Source organism: Cucurbita pepo, chromosome 12, assembly GCF_057944985.1.
Source record: "Cucurbita pepo subsp. pepo isolate OVF chromosome 12, ASM5794498v1, whole genome shotgun sequence".
Lineage (NCBI taxonomy): Eukaryota > Viridiplantae > Streptophyta > Magnoliopsida > Cucurbitales > Cucurbitaceae > Cucurbita > Cucurbita pepo.
The window spans coordinates 3,566,861-3,585,509 of NC_141809.1; the positions used below are offsets into that span (position 1 = coordinate 3,566,861).

The 18,649-nt window shown below is 34.6% G+C and overlaps 1 protein-coding gene across 1 annotated transcript; it reads right to left on the minus strand.

The window, feature by feature from the left end:
* Positions 1–10,090: 10,090 nt before the first annotated feature.
* Positions 10,091–11,077, minus strand: LOC147789838 (short-chain dehydrogenase reductase 2a-like). Its single transcript, XM_087129130.1, has 2 exons — positions 10,846–11,077; positions 10,091–10,647 (listed from the first exon to the last, which is right to left on the minus strand). The coding sequence occupies exons 1-2, from the start codon at positions 11,075–11,077 to the stop codon at positions 10,091–10,093; spliced, it is 789 nt and encodes a 262-aa protein (XP_086985256.1).
* Positions 11,078–18,649: the final 7,572 nt, after the last annotated feature.

The following is an 18,649-nucleotide window of genomic DNA, read 5'->3' on the forward strand; positions in this document are numbered from 1 at the left end:
TGCATTCTTGACCTAGTACCAAAAGCCTACCTTTGAGTGTTAAACACGAGTGTCCCTGAGTGAAATTTTTGTGAGAAGTGTGGAGAGATCCCTTGATAACAAAATGTCACATAATGGAGAAGCAGTACCACCAGTACCAGATCTTAATACAACCATTGTTCAAGCAATTCAAGGTATGATGGAAATGATGATGGAAGATAGACAAGAAAGAAGGGCGCAACAACAAAGACAAGAACGAACATTACAAGAAGATGAAGGTATAGTAGTACAAGAAAGACAAGTTGATGGTAGATGGAGAGGAAGAAATAACCATGCAACTATTATGCAACCTAGAAGGATGGAAAGAGTACATGAAGATAGAGATGGGAGTTAAACTCAAAATCCCGCCCTTTTGTGGAACGGCAGATTCTGAGGCATACTTGCAGTGGGAAAGAAAGATAGAGCATGTGTTTGATTGCAACACCTATAGTGAAAATAAAAAGATGAGACTTGCTATTGCCGAATTTACCAATCATGCTGGTGATTGGTACCAACATCTCAAATCTGAGAGAAGAAGAAAAGAGGAGGATCCAATAGAGACATGGGAAGAACTTAAAGAAGCCATGAGAAAAAGGTATGTTCCAAAACATTATGAAAGAAATTTGAAAACTAAATTGCAAGGTTTGAGGCAAGGAACAAAAAGTGTGGCGGAATATTATCAAGAGATGGAAACTATGATGGAAAGAGCAAATGTTAGAGAAGAAGAAGAAGATACCATGTCTAGATTCCTTGGAGGTTTGAATCGAGAAATTGCTCATCTTGTTGACAGAAATCCACCACCATATCTGGAAGACATGTATCATTATGCTCTCAAAATCGAAGACCAATTGAAGGAAGAAAAAGAGCATTAAAAAAGGTACACATCACGAACTAACACCTTTTCAAATTCTAAAACTTGGAACAAGGATAGTTTTATGAATAGAAATGAATCAATGTCACCAAAAGAAAAGTTTGTGGCTGCTAAAAGAGTGGAGGCTGAGAGTTCCATTGGTAAAAAGAATGAAGCTTTAAAGACGGTAAAGGAGAAGTCTAGTTCTATTCAATGTTGGAAGTGCAAAGGGTTTGGACACATGAGCAAAGAGTGTGTTAATAAAAAAGTTATGGTGATAAGGAATGGTATACTTGATTCAGATGATGACTGTGAGGATCATGACTCACAACTTGTGGAAGAAATCGCAGCATATGTTGATGAGTATGTTGAAGAAGGTAATTCCATATCTTTGATCACAAGAAGGGTACTCAATATTCAAATCAAGGAAGAGAAATTTGAAGATCAAAGGGAAAACTTGTTCCACACAAGATGTTTGGTCAAAGGAAACCCATGCAGCTTGGTGATTAATAGTGGAAGTTGCATAAATGTGGTAAGCAGCTTCCTTGTAAAAAGACTTCAACTTTCTGTCCATCCCCATCCAAAACCATACAAACTTCATTGGTTAACAAACAAAGAAGAAATTAAGATGAACTCCCAAGCTCTTATTTCTTTTACTCTTGGAAGATATAAAGATGAAGTTCTTTGTGATGTCGTACCAATGCATGCGGGGGACATCTTATTCGGCCGACCCTGGCAATATGATAGAAAGATAACATTTGATGGTTTGATGAACAAGTATACTTTTACTTTGTGTGGGAAGAAATTTACTTTACTTCCATTGTCTCCATATGAAGTACATTGTGACCAATTGAAATTAGAGAAGAAAAGAAAAGAATCTGAAGAACAACAGTGGAGAGAAGAAACTAAGGTAAAAGTGAGAAAAAAAAAAGTGGAAAAAAAAAACAATATTCAGTTCTTGTCCGGAAAGAACGAAGAATTTGATTTGAGGACAAATCCTTTTAAAGAAAGGGGGGATGATATGAATCCAACAACTGATCACGTGCATGTACCCGAACGAGCAATTATAAGAAGCAATACAAAGAAGATTCAAGTATCAAATCAAGAAAATAATGGAGTGGCTGACATTGGAAAGTGATTAGAAGACTTTCCTTTGATAGTTGAACTACCAATTAAGACAATTTATGAATTGCCTTATATTCTTCAATTTATATTTAATAGCATTTATTAAAGGTTTGTATGAATTGCCTTATATTCTTCAATTTGTATTTAATAGCATTTATTAGTGGTTGGTGGCTGAACTTTATTTTGTTAGGGTTATCTTTTGGGCCTATTTAAACGCATGTAATACTCTGTTTGAGGGATTTTTGTTGAATACAGAAAAAACCTTTGTGTTTTCTTGATACCCTTTTGGTGTTATTCTTTTTCAAACGTTGCTTTAGGTTTGATGTTTAAACTGATTCATTGAATTAGTTTTGATCAAGCTAATTCTGGAGTGAATTGTCTTGGTATCTAAGAGTGACCATCATAGATTCCAAGTTCGATCTAAGAGTCATTCATCTTCTAACCAGCTCTTGGTTGGAAACAATCCGTTAAGTTAGCTTTCTCTATGAGCGTTTTGCAAGGATTCTAGAAGGACCTCTAGCTTTGCAAAAATCAGCATTGTAGACGCTTATCACTATCACATGCCTCCACAATGGTACGATGTTATTATTTTTTTGGCATAAGTCTTTATAGCTTAACTTTTTGTTTCACCCACTCAAAATCTCTCATACTATTGGAGACAATGCTATGATCATCCCCTCTTATCCAACGTAGAAGTTTGGTCACACACCAAGAATTCTCACCTTAAATGAAGGACCACCAAGCTTCCCCTCAAATAGGCATCTTTTAATGAAGGACCACCAAGCTTCCCTCAACAATTCTCACTTTTTGTGTTTACGAACGAGTAATCACTTTTAATAAGTCAATTCCCTTTGCTAGAACACACTCTCGATCTAATTAGCTCAACCATGAGTCACTATAGCTATGTCACCACGGTATAGTGAGATTGATGAGTCAAGGACAACCAAAGAAGTCGAAACTATCCTAGACGAGTGTTTGAGAATTCTTGGTCAAATGGAAAAACCTCCCTAAAGAAGAAATTAGCTAGTAACGCGCCAAAGATCTTAATTCCACCATGACCCATATTGAAATTTTGAACATAGACAATTGACAAGGACATCAACCATTTAGGTGGGGAGGATGTTATGGTCATGCCCATCTTTGTCGTGTTGCCCATGGTGCATGCCCATGAGACGCCAAACCCCTTTACTTGCTTTCGTATTGTATTCTTTCTTAAGTTTAAATATGTTGTATGACTATTCGGCGAAATCAAAATGTACTAGAGGTAGACCAAGTATTCATCAAACCTCCCCCAACCAAGTATTGTAATCTCTTTGCCTACATGTTTTCAATGCAATTGACTTTCACAATACATACTTCCAACTTGTTTTAAATGATTTTCTACGCCCACGTTTTCTAAGACATTTTCTCTCAAAATGTAGCTTGAGACTCGACCGTGCACAAGAATTGTCCATGAAATTCGATTTTGACACGGCTAACTTATTCGCTGGATTAGAGCAAGCGCTACTCAATAGCTAGTCCACTACAGAAAAAAGTGCCATTATGACATGGAGCAACTTTTGTGTCCATCAAAATTTTGATACTATGGGGAGCCATGTCCTTTTGAACAAATTTATTACACAAAGATAGTTACGATCCTCTAAACAATCTCCACCTGATAATATGATGACACTCCCTATCATATGTTCCTAAGACACGACAATAGATAAACCAACTATTCTAATACAAACATGTACCTTAACAATTTCGAAAGTATATTATTAAAGATTCTATTCATATAAATATATGGGGAGTTACCGTGTGCCTTTATTTTCTTCCCTCTCATCACCTGCCGTCCAATCGCGTCGTTATCGATCTTTTTTAATTAACAAAATTTCTAAATTTCTTTTTCTTCTTACTTTTTTGTTTGATTTCCGTTTCTAATTTCAATTTCTTTTTAATAATTTTCTTTGTTCGGTTCATTTTCAATTTCAAATTTTTTTTTAAAATTAGAATCTTACATTTATATCATTGCCCCCTACTTTTACAATTAGATTTTTTTTTTTAATATATGGGATAGATAGAGAGGCATGTTGTATCTATGTTGTATTTGTATTAAATTAATAAATTTGATCAACCAACTTAATTCATAAAGTTTTCATGTATTTGAATCAAGTTAGGTTGGGTTGATCAAACTTTTTAACACTCCTACGTACTAAAACATTACAAAAAGTACAAACATAAGAGGGAGGTTACAAACTTAAAGTCATTTCACTTTTAATTTCTCATCGAGGTAGAATTAAATTTTGTTTACCCAACTCCGAAAATGAATAACTCCTTTAATAAATATGCTTGTAAGTTATTTATATTACACCAATGTTCTTTCTTCAATGTTTCTATAAATAGTCAATGTACAGTTGGAGCATTGGTGAGGTAAATAGTTTTCAATTCAACCATGGCAAAAGAAACTAGGACAGTTGGAGCACTGGCTGTCCTTTTGTTAGCAGTCAATTTGCAAGGGTTTGTTCGACTTACAAGAGCAGATGATGACTACAATTCACCGATATGGGATCGGTGGCTAGACGAAGGTAGAGCTCCGTATTTAAGACCGTGCTTGAATCTAATGAAAAGTGCGAAATGTCAAGTACAACTCTATAATAATTACTTCAATATTAGAAAGAAGAAAGTGGACTTAAATTGTTGCGTTTTCGTCAAAGTCATGGGAAAGAATTGTGCTCGCCACTTTGCAAGTTGTTTCGACTATCCATCACTTGAAGTTTATAAGCCTAACCCTATGAAGCTCTACAAAAGATGTGTTGCAAGACTTTCTTCGTAACCTTGAAATTATAGATGAATTCACATGATCTATTTTTAATAAACTTAATAACCTTAAAAGGTTTCTATCTATTCTCTTTAATTGTATTTAAATAGAATATGGTCTCAAACTTACTCACTATGGATAAAATTAAAATCTTAAATAATAACTTATAATAACTTTAATCACTTTGAGGATGGTAGATGCTTATCTCAATGAATTTAATGAATTTTCAAACGTGAGGTAAGAGCTCGAATTTCTACAATTTTAGACAAACTCGAGTTTATTACTATATATATTTATATCATTTTAAAGCACATAAACAAAAACATGTATGTTGCAAACTCATACATTTTAACATATAACAGTCAAATTTTCAAATTTTGTACTGTTACCCTTTAAAATCAATCACAAGAACACCCAATTAAAAAGAAAAAGTAATCATAAATAGTGTACCGTGTTTGCAAATAGTTATGAGAATGGTCTAGGTAACTTAAGAATGAATTATGATGTGAAATATAAATAAAACATGTCGACCGTCTCTCGGGACAACAAATAGTCCCTTCTGTCAGAGTCGCTATACGCCTTTTCCCTTAGACCAAGTGTACCAATTCTATCTCTTATTCGTTCAACCTCCTTTTTTCGTACGGTAACAAATGTAGCCTCTTTAAACAATGACATCATATTCCTTTAGGGCTTCATCTTTGTGTAAGTAAACAAATATTAGTATTATTACCTAATCCTAGGTTACTTTACTCCATTTAAGTTTCAAAAATAACCTTCAACATTTTATCGAAGATATATGTTAGGGACATTGAACCTTTCACATGCCTCCACAATGATATGATATTATTTTTTTCTGGGCATAAGTCTTTATGGCTTTACTTTTTGTTTCTCCCACTTATTTTACTATGATAATCTTTCTTATCCAATATAGAATTTTGGTCACACACAAACAATTTTCACCTCGAATGAAGGACCACCAAGTTTTCCCTCAAATAGTCATCTTTCAATGTTTACCCTCCAATAGTCACTTTTAACTAGGCCATCTTCCTTTCACATTAGCATAATCGCTATCTAATTAGCTCGACCACATCTCACTATGGCTATATCATTACATTTAATTTAGGAGCATGATTATAATATCAATTGGTACCCTCTTCATATCTCAACAATGGCATCATATCGTCCACTTTAAATAAAAGCTCTTCAGGTTTTATTTTTTGGATCATCCAACTGACTTCATATTTATGGACTTATTATTCTCAACTTATATACCCATAATTTTCTCGTTTCCTAATCAAATCTTGGACTTTTGTCGCTCTACATTAATTTTTCTACTGAACCAAAGACCACCAAATCTTTCCTCAAAACAGTCATTCATTTGTGTTTACTCTCAAGAAACTTTATAGGGGAGGGGAGAGAGTTTTATATAGTTTAAGTATGTTACGTTATGATTTTAGTTTATTAAAGAGTTGTTGTTAATGATTTACATGTGTGTTAAATTAGCTACTTTACCTGCATATTTATTCTCTTATTTGGGAGAAGAGAGGGAACAATGAAATCGTCTTAAATAACTCTAGTTCCATTGCAACGAGACTTAAAGGTAATAGAAGGGTTGGAATAATTCTTCTCCTAGAGCCTTGTTAATAGAAATTAAAAACTATTATGAAAATAATCAACATGCAGGACGCTCGGAAGTGTGCTTGAGAATCTATTCAAAGGAACTAAAATCTACCACAAAATTCAGCAACTTATCTATTTAATCTCTCTTCGCCAAACCTTCTTCATTATTGTTGATTTCCTCGTCATTTTCTGTTTTTTGTCAGCGGTGGTACTCTATGTTTGTTTTGTTTAATTAGGTTACGATCACCAACACCCATTTGAATGTTACCAAAAAAAACTTACTTAATTCCCAGCGATAAAATTAATGAAAAATATAGGTTCTATGTGAAATCGATAATTTACTTATTACTTGGTACTTGTGATAGTGTATACTTGCACTTATTCCTGTGAATTTGACATCATTTTAATATATACATCCACAAGCGATCAATGATAATGCAACATGGCATCTCATACATGTACATCATCGTAACACGAGATATCATTATACTATGTCATATCATCATCATCATAAATTTCATGTCATGATATCATTATGAATCATCATCATAGCATACCATAGCATCGTAATACATCATATCATCATAACATATCATAACATCATAGCAAATCACATAATTATAACATATTATGCCATCATAGTACATCCTATCAACATACATAACACGTACAAGGGCCAATAGGCACGTCTCATCTTACATAAAGACAAGTTTTCCAACCGAACCAAAAGTAGGGTCACTTACATGGTTGGCCTTTGCCAAAGTTCACCTTCCAATTTAGCTTGCATTTGCCCTTCGAATTCGTTCTCACTTATGCCGAGGCTTCACCTATTTAAATACAAACTCAATAGCCTTAGTAAAAGTAGAATTACTGACTCAATTTAGTTAAAAACTAAGAAAACGGGCTTATACTGACCTAAAATCCTTTTAATAAGGTCAAATTTAGCTTAAAGAGAGTTCAAAACTTATGAAACAATGTTGGATTTAACAACCCGAGCCGGATAGCCAGTTTTTAGCCGTGTTGAGCTGAAGCCGATGGAAGGACACATGCCATGCACGTGTAGGGGCTGGAAAGCACACGGGTTGGGAGTCGGATCAGGTCACTCTCACAGGCGCGCAAGTCTGCCGATGGGTTGCTAGGCAGTGGTTTGCGTCTGAACTTAATGGACTACAGGGCCGCTACCATCATTGGGCTATATGAATGGTTGGGTCGCGGGCGTGTTTACTGGACTGTGGGTTGATGCAGTCATGGTTTGCTTCTTCCCGAGGCCTTCCGTCTTCGTTTTCTCGTCGTCCCTCCCCTCAAGAGCCCGCAACCTTAACTCTCTATCCACTTCTACTTCAAACCCTAAGCAATGGGGTATTCATGTAACCTAAAATAGAGAAGCACGACCATACCGTTTATTCGAAAATAAACTCCTCTTCGTCGGTGATGAGACTACATTCAAAATCATGATAGAAAGACGTCGTTAGACTTATCATCCATATCCATAATCATAAAATTGACTTTACTCTTAGTTTCACCTAAAATATATCATACTAATGGAGATAATGTACATCACTTATGATATGTGGAAATCACTACAAGGAGAGTAAGATTCAGATTTGTTAATCAAATATCTCAAGAGAAGAACATTGTTTGAGATTCGAATCACTCCACCACATGCAAGATCGATCATGTCTAGCTTGAAGGATTCTTGTTGATCAAATATCTCAACGCAAGAACACTTGTTTGAGATTCGAATCACTCCACAAGCAAGATTGATCATGTCGAGCTTGAATGATTCTACATATAACCTGAACTACATAAAATTGCAAATAAACTTAGCAATTCGCTAAAAAAAGCACTACACTTTCCAAGTCTACTTACCGATACAATATACATGGCTTTCTATAGCCTCAAAATGAAATTATTAAAGGTATTTCAAGAGTTGTAGCATTCATACTTTATGGTTATAATTAACCAGGATGTAAATGTAACTTAAAATAAATAAAATGTCTTTAAAATACATTAATGAAATATAATAACTCTAAATTACTCTAAATTGTAATCCACCTAAAATTTATAATAACGAAACTTTATTGTTCTTGAATGTGACATGAATTAAAATATCTTTTGATAATTTCAACAACATTTTCTTCGCATCTTCATTGAAATATATTGTATGATTAATGTCTCTTGGTTCATATCAACTTATTTACCCATCACCTTCTTCTGTCCTGGCAAATGTACGGTTTGATTACACTCCAGCAATATTCATACAAAGTAGAAGGCCTTATACCATCACTTATATTCGTTAGATAGAGGAATTCTCAACGACGGAATAAAAACTTCTCCCTTTCTGTTTTTGGCACAAAAATCAAGAGTGTGTTATCATCAAGTATTGTTTATGATTCCTTAACAAAAGCTATAAAACTCATGAGACCAATCTAATGAAGCAAGAATCGTCTAAACTCATACTATAAACGAAAAATTTAACCAAAAAAACTTCAATAAAATCTCAAAGTTACACCGTTTAAAACTCTAGTGAATAAAATCTATGTTCACAACATTTATTTTCTAACATTATCTCACAAACTCCCATGGATGTAAGTCCTCATAAATATTCACCATTTAAACCCAAACTTCTCCTATGAGGATATATTTTATTCATGAATTTTCATTAGAATTATTCCTTCCATTCATTTACAACTAACCATTTGAGTTATTTTAGTTTGACCGAATCTAATTTTAGAAAAACACATGAACATACTCAACCTATAAAATTTTCATTTATTTGAATCACTTAATTTTTTTAATAGGCCTATATCTTAAAGCATTACAAAAGTTGCAAATGTAAGAGGGAGGTTACAAACTTAAAGACATTTATATTTTAACCTCTCTCCTATTATCCAACACCCTAAATGAATAACTCCTTTAATAAATATGCATGTAAATTCTATAGGTTACACTTGGATTTTCTTGATTGAAATGTTTCTATAAATAGCTACTATACTTGACTTTCGTAAGCTAAATGGTTTTCAATTCAACCATGGCAAAAGAAACTAGCACACTTGGAGCAATGGTGGTCCTCTTGTTAGTAGTAAATTTGCAAGGCTTTGTTCGAATTACAAGGGCAGATGATGACTACAATTCACCGATATGGGATAGGTGGCTAGACGAAGCTAGAGATTACTATTTAAGACCGTGCTTGAATCTAATGAAGAGTGCTAAATGTCAAGTGCAACTCTATAATAATTACTTCAATCTTAGTAAGGAGGAATTGGACTTGAATTGTTGCGTTTTCGTCAAAGTCATGGGAAAGAAGTGTACTCTTAACTTTGCAGGTTGGTTCAATTATCCAATTTATGAAGCTTATAAGCCTAACCCTATGAAACTCTACAAAAGATGTATTGCAAGGCTAACCCTATGAAACTCTACAAAAGATGTATTGCAAGGCTTTCTTCGTCCATGCCACCTATGCCACCTATGCCACTGTAATCTTGAAATTATAGATTAATTCTTATGATCTTTTAATAATAATAACCTTGAAAGGTTTCTATCTTTTTAACTTTTCAATTTAATCTATGGTTTTTAATTGTATTTAAATAGAATATGATCTAAATCTTACGCACTATAATAAAATTAAAATTTTAAATAACAACATTTAACCACTTTAGATGCTTATCTTGCTAAATTTAATAAATTTTCAAACATGTCCTATATGTGATGGTGTGATATTGTCCACTCTGAGCATAAGCTCTCATAGGTTTGCTTTGCGCTTCCCCAAAAGACTTCATTGTGGGGTTCTTAATATTGGTCAAACCCCTAACGAACTCCTCCATTTGATCCACCTCAGCCGGAGACGGAACCCCGAAGTTCATGCACTCATTTTCGTCATCCATCCACGCATTCACGAGCATCGTCGTGGCAACTCCGAACGGCAAAATGCAGTTGACACGTATACCATGGCGGCCAAGTTCGTGGGCAGTGTTCTTAGTGAGGCCAACAATATTATGTTTGGATGTTGTGTAGGTGTGTGGACCCATTCCTTCTGAAACGCCTGCCACACTAGTAGTCGAGATTATGCAGTCGGTAGCTCCGGGTATCAACACAGGCGCCGCGTGCTTTATGCCTAATTCGACGCCTTTGACGTTCACACACATCACCCGCGAGTCGTCGGGATCATGAAACAGCTCCTGTGACGTAAACCTACCCATAATTTTTCTATCCTCCAAATCTCCTACATAAAACACTAAAATTTTTGCAACATTCCCTCCCTTAAGGCTTCAGAACTCGTCAACTTCCATGACCATTCCCACAACTTCCACGACCATTCCCACAACTTCCACGACCTCTACCTCGAATATTTTGAGAGTAGAGTACCTTTTCATCCTTTATTGATGCCTTAGTCTGAAGGATTGATCGAGTGTCTCCTCCTTCTTTTTCTTACGTTGCTCGTGTGTCTCGAGAGAACCGGCGAGTTCATCGACTGTGAACTTCGCTAGATCCTTTGACTCTTCTATTGCACATACAACATTCTTGAAGTTGCCGGTTAACGACCTCAAGATCTTCTCCACAACCTGCGTCTCGGGTAACATTTCTCCATTTCGATTTAGTTTATTTGCCACGGTCTGTACGCACGTAATGTAGTGAGATACATTTTCTGACTCCTTCATCTTCATGCTCTCTAACTCATCACGCAAAGTTTGGAGACCTTTTTTTTGAAGTGTCCCACGCTTTTTTTTTTTTGAAGTAGTTGCCCTTGCAATCTTCTCAAAGCCCGACTCGTCAACAGCCCGGAACAACATGTATAATGCTGTCTTTTCATTTGATCATAATTCTTTTAACGCCTTATTTTGCGTCGCCGTATAACCCATGGTATCCTTCGGTTCTTCAAAACCTTCTTCGACCACCTCCCATGCGTCTTGAGAACCGAGAAGAGCTTTCATTTGGATGCTCCAATTCTCTTAGTTCGTCTTCGTTAATCGTGGTAGCGGCATTTGTCCCATCATATTCGTTATCGACTCTGATACCAATTTGTTGAAATGAAAGTTGGCTCTGATACTAATTTTTCAAAATAAGACTCACTGAGTTGTCAAAGAGATGTTGAGAGGGGAGAGACAAGGAGACAGAATTTTGAAAAACCTTTTTCTATGGCAAAACAAATTAATTTTTAGGTTTTAAGCGTAAAAAGGGCTATCCCATAAACCAAATCTTTTCTTCGATCATTATTGGCTTTATTTTTTTCTTTTTTTTTTTTTTTCTTTTTTTTTTTTTTTACTTTTGACTCAATTTCAAAAACTTATTAAAATTAACAAAATTTAAATACATTTTTTTTATTTAAGTTTATTCCCAACTACCTTTTGAAAAACAGAGTATGTTGATAAAGGACGCTTTTCAAAGCCTAACTTTAGAAAATAAGTTTCAATATGGTTATACCACTCGCGTGGAACTTGCTTCAAACCGTATAAAGCCTTTTTCAAGCGATATACTTTGTTCTCTTCTCCCTTGATCACATAACTAAGAGGTTTGTGCCACATAAACCTCCTCATCCAACTCTCTACAAAGAAATGCTGATTTTACATCCAATTGAAACACAATCCACCTCTTTTGAATCGCTAGAGCAAGTATCAATCGTATAGTGTTCATACAAGCTACAGGGACAAGCCTTCTGTGTAGTCCATGTCATGCTGTCATGTGTATCCTTTAGTGTATAGTATACCTTGTTTAAGGAGGATTGTTGAGAGGGAGTCATTGGCTAATTTAGGGAATGATCATGGATTTACAATTAAGGAAATACATCTCAATTGGTACAAGGCCTTCTGGCGAAGCCAAAAGCAAAGCATGAGAGCTTATGCTTAAAGTGGACAATATCATACCATTAGGGAAATCCGTGATTCCTAACATGGTATCAGAGTCATGCCCTAAGCTTAGTCGTGGCAATAGAATACTGTAATATCGAACAGAAAATTGTAAGCCTCAAAGGTGTTATCAAATATCACTAAAGTGTCGAACAAAGGGTATACTTTGTTCAAGGGCTCTAATGGAGCAAGAATCATCTAAAATCATTATGCATTAAAAATTTAACCAAAGAAATTTCCATAAAATCCTAAAGTTACCGTTTAAAACTCTAGTGAATTAAATCGATGTTGGCTACCTTTCTTTTCTAATATTGGCTCAATCTGTCGTGAAGGAAAGTCCTCAAGAAGTTCTCACAAACTCCTAAATATTCAAGATTTGAGCTCAAACTTCTCCCATGGAAATATATTTTATTCATAAATTTTCATTAGAATTATTCCTTCCATTCATTTACGAGTAACAATAAATTTTAATTATTTTAGTTTTATCAATCTAATTTTAGAAAAAATACATGAGCCAACCAACCTATAAACTTTTCATTTATTTGAATCATTTAATTTTTTTTAACACGCCTATACATTTAAAATATTACAAAAAGTGCAAATGTAAGTGGGAGGTTACAAACTTAATGACTTAACCTCTCTCCTATGGTATAATTAAATCTTCTTTATCCAACTCCCAAAATGAATAACTCCTTTAATAAATATGCATGTACCTTTTCTTGAAATGTTTCTATAAATAGCTACTATACTTGACTTTATACTTAGACTTTGGTAAGGTAAATAGTTTTCAATTCAACCATGGCAAAGAAACTAGCACACTTGGAGCAATGGTAGTCCTCTTGTTAGTAGTAAATTTGTAAGGCTTTGTTCGAGTTACAAAGGCAGATGATGACTACAATTCATCGATATGGGATAGGTGGCTAGACGAAGATAGAGCTTACTATTTAAGACTGTGTTTGAATCTAATGAATAGTGCTAAATGTCAAATGCAGCTCTATAATAATTACTTCAATCTTAGTAAGGAGGAATTGGACTTGAATTGTTGCGTTTTCGTCAAAGTCATGGGAAAGAAGTGTACTCTTAACTTTGCCGGTTGGTTCAATTATCCAATTTTTGAAGTTTGTAAGTCTAACCCTATGAAACTATACAACAGATGTATTGCAAGGCTTTCTTCGTCCATCCCACCCATGCCAATGTAATCTTGAAATTATAGATTAATTCTTATGATCTATTAATAATAAACTTGATAACCTTAAAAGGTTTCTATCTTTTTAAATTTTGATAACCTTAAAAGGTTTCTATCTTTTTAACTTTTCAATCGAATCTCTTGTTTTTAATTGTATTCAAATAGAATATGATCTCACTAAACTTTAGATGCTTATATTGGTAAATTGAATGAATTTTCAAATATGTTGTAACGGTTACGAATCACATATCTCCACACCAATGGTATGATATTGTCCACTCTAAGCATAAGCTCTCATGGCTTTGCTTTGGGCATCCCCAAAAGACCTCATTGTGGGGTCCTTAAGATTGGTCAAACCCCTAACGAACTCCTCCATTTGGTCCACCTCAGCCGGCAACGGAATCTCGAAGTTCATGCACTGGTTTTCGTCATCCCTCCACGCGTTCACGAGCATCGTCATGGCAACTCCGAACGGCGAAATGCAATTGACACGTATACCATAGCGGTCAAGTTCGCAGGCAGTGTTCTTAGTGAGGCCAACAATGGCATGTTTGGATGTTGTGTAGGCGTGTGGATCATTCCTCCTGAAACACCTGCCACGCTAGCAGTCGAGATTATGCAGTCGGTAGCTCTAGGTATCATCACAAGCGTCGCGTGCTTTATGCCTAATGCGACACCTTTGACGTTCACACACATCACCCGCTCGAAGTCAACGGGATCATGAAACAGCTCCTGTGACATAAACCTACCCATAATTTTTCTATCCTCCAAATCTCATGCATAAACACTAAAACATTTGCAACATTCCCTCCCTTAAGGCTTCAGAGCTCGTTAGGATCACTCTAATCAGAATGAGTTGGATCATTCTAAGTTCATGATCCCGACGAGTTGGAACATTCTGAAGGCTTCTGATTTTTCTATTAAGAAAAATAGCTATAATTTTTTTGCTGAAATCATCAATAAAGATTAGAATATATCTTTTATGGCTGTTTGACATAGGTGAAATTGGACCACATATGTCTGAATGAAGATAGAGCTTACTATTTAAGACCGTTCTTGAATCTAATGAAGAGTGCGAAATGTCAAGTGCAGCTCTATAATAATTACTTCAATCTTAGTAAGGAGGAATTGGACTTGAATTGTTGCGTTTTCGTCAAAGTCATGGGAAAGCAGTGTACTCTTAACTTTGCGGGTTGGTTCAATTATCCAATTTTTTAAGCTTATAAACCTAACCCTATAAAACTCTACAAAAAGATGTATTGCAAGGCTTTTTTCGTCCATTCCACCTATGCCACAGTAATCTTGAAATTATTGATGAATTCTTATGATCTATTAATAATAAACTTGATAACCTTAAAAGGTGTCTATTTTTTTAACTTTTCAATTTAATCTCTTATTTTTTAATTGTATTTAAATAGAATATGCTCTCAATCTTACTCACTATAGATAAAATTAAAATCTTAAATAACAACATTTAACCACTTTAGATGCTTATATTGGTAAATTTAATGAATTTTCAAACTATGTTTAATTTCTACCATGAGATCCTACGTCGGTTGGTGAGGAGAACGTAGCATTCTTTATAAAGACTTGAGAAATTGAGGAGGAGAACGTAACGTTGTTTATAAGAGTATGAAAAACTCTCTCTAGCAGATGCGTTTTAAAAATCTTAAGCGGAAGTCCGAAATAGAAAACCCAAAAAAGACAATATCTGGTAGCGGTAGTCTTGGGCCGTCTACAGCCCCAGACCAATTCGTGTTCGCTACTATATATATGTTTATGTCAATTTAAAGCACACGAACAAAAACATGTATATCACAAACTCATACATTTTTATATATAACAGTCAAACTTTATACGGGTACCCTTTAAAATCAATAGACAAACAAATAATATACTGAGTTTGCAAATAAATATAAGAAAGGTCAAGATAACTTTATGAAATACAAATAAAAACTTGTCGACATTCTCTCATGACAACAACAATCAACCCACTCTTCAAGTAAACAATAATTCATATTATTACTTAATCCTATTTTATATTACTTCATTTAAAGTCTAAAAATATCATTCAACATTTTATGGCGATATATGTTAGAATGCCTCCATAATAGTACGATGTTATTATTTTTTTGGCATAAGTCTTTATAGCTTAACTTTTTGTTTCACCCACTCAAAATCTCTCGTATTATTGGAGACAATGCTATGATCATCCCCTCTTATCCAACGTAGAAGTTTGGTCACACACCAAGAATTCTCACCTTAAATGAAGTACCACCAAGCTTCCCCTCAAATAGACATCTTTTAATGAAGGATCACCAAGCTTCCCCTCAACAATTCTCACTTTTTGTGTTTACCAACGAAGTAATAACTTTTAATAAGTCAATTCCCTTTGCCAGAACACACTCTCGATCTAATTAGCTCAACCATTTGTCGCTATAGCTATGTCACCACGGTATAGTGAGATTGATGAGTCAAGGACAACTAAAGAAGGAAACCAACGAAGTCGAAACTATCCTAGACGAGTGTTTAAGAATTCTTGGTCAAATGGAAAAACCTTCCTAAAGAAGAAATTAGCTAGTAACGCAATTCCACCATGGACCCATATTGAAATTTTGAACATAGACAATTGACAAGGACATCAACCATTTAGGTGGAGGAGGATGTTATGGTCATGCCCATCTTTGTCCTGTTGCCCATGGTGCATGCCCATAACACGCCAAACCCCTTTACTTGCTTTCATATTGTATTCTTTCTTAAGTTTAAATATGTTGTATGACTATTCGGCGAAATCAAAGTACTAGAGGTAGACCAAGTATTCATCAAACCTCCCCCAACCAAGTATTGTAATCTCTTTGCCTACATGTTTTCAATGCAATTGACTTTCACAATACATACTTCCAACTTGTTTTAAATGATTTTCTACGCGCACGTTTTCTAAGACATTTTCTCCCAAAATGTAGCTCGAGACTCGACCGTGCACAAGAATTGTCCATGAAATTCGATTTTGACACGGCTAACTTATTCGCTGGATTAGAGCAAGCGCTACTCAATAGCTAGTCCACTACAGAAAAAAGTGCCATTATGACATGGAGCAACTTTTGTGCCCATCAAAATTTTGATACTATGGGGAGCCATGTCCTTTTGAACAAATTTATTACACAAAGATAGTTATGATCCTCTAAACAATCTCCACCTGATAATATGATGACACTCCCTATCATATGTTCCTAAGACACGACAATAGATAAACCAACTATTCTAATACAAACATGTACCTTAACAATTTCGAAAGTATATTATTAAAGATTCTATTCATATAAATATATGGGGAGTTACCGTGTGCCTTTATTTTCTTCCCTCTCATCACCTGCCGTCCAATCGCGTCGTTATCGATTTTCTTTAACGCTTTTTTAATTAACAAAATTTCTAAATTTCTTTTTCTTCTTACTTTTTTGTTTGATTTCCGTTTCTAATTTCAATTTCTTTTTAATAATTTTCTTTGTTCGGTTCATTTTCAATTTCAAATTTTTTTTAAAATTAGAATCTTACATTTATATCATTGCCCCCTACTTTTACAATTAGATTTTTTTTTTTAATATATGGGATAGATAGAGAGGCATGTTGTATCTATGTTGTATGATAAGATAAGGAATCACTACAAGGGGAATAAGATTCGGATTACCTTGTTGATCGAATATCTCAAGGCAAGAACATTGTTTGAGATTCGAATCACTCCACAAGCAAGATCAATCATGTCTAGCTTGAATGATTCTTGTTGATCAAATATCTCAAGGCAAGAACACTTGATTGAGATTCGAATCACTCCACAAGCAGGGTTAATCATGTCGAGCTTGGATGATTCTACATGCAACCTAAACTACATAGAATTGCAAACAAACCTAGCCATTGGCTAAAGAAAAGCACATATGCTTCTTTTACTATATTTTCCAAGTCTACCTTACAAATACAACATACATGGTTTTATATAGTCTCAACATGAAACTATTAAAGGCAACATTCATACTTAATGACCATAATTAGTCATTATGTAAATGTAACCTAAAATAAATAAAATGTCTTAAAATATAACTCTAAATTACTCTAAACGGTAACCCACCCAAAATTTGTAACAATCAAACTTCATTCTTCTTCAATGTGGCATGAATTGAAACATCTTTTGATAATTTCAACAATATTTTCTTCAGATCTTCATTGAAGTATATTGTATGATTGTTGTCTCTTGGTTCATATCATTGTATTTGTACTAAGTTAATAAATTTGATCAACCAACTTAATTGATAAAGTTTTCATGTATTTGAATCAAGTTAGGTTAGGTTGATCGAACATTTTAACACTTCTACGTACTAAACAAACATAAGAGGGAGGTTACAAACTTAAATTCATTTCAATTTTAATTTCTCACCGAGGTAGAATTAAATTTTGTTTACCCAACTCCCAAAATGAGTAACTCCTTTAATAAATATGCATGTAAGTTATTTATATTACACCAATGTTCTTTCTTCAATGTTTCTATAAATAGTCAATGTACTGGACTTTGGTAAGGTAGATAGTGCAAAAGAAACTAGCAAAGTTGGAGCACTGGCTGTCCTTTTATTAGCAGTCAATTTGCAAGGGTTTGTTCGACTTACAAGAGCAGATGATGACTACAATTCACCGATGTGGGATCGGTGGCTAGACGAAGGTAGAGCTCCGTATTTAAGACCGTGCTTGAATCTAATGAAGAGTGCGAAATGTCAAGTGCAACTCTATAATAATTACTTCAATATTAGAAAGAAGAAAGTGGACTTACATTGTTGCGTTTTCGTCAAAGTCATGGGAAAGAATTGTGCTCGCCACTTTGCAAGTTGTTTCGATTATCCATCACTTGAAGTTTATAAGCCTAACCCTATGAAGCTCTACCAAAGATGTGTTGCAAGACTTTCTTCGTAACCTTGAAATTATAGATGAATTCACATGATCTATTTATAATAAACTTAATAACCTTAAAAGGTTTACTCACTATGGATAAAATTAAAATCTTAAATAATAACTTTTAATCACTTCGAGGATGGTAGATGCTTATCTCAATGAATTTAATGAATTTTCAAACGTGAGGTAAGAGCTCGAATTTCTACAATTTTAGACAAACTCGAGTTTGTTACTATATATATTTATATCATTAAACAAAAACATGTATGTTGCAA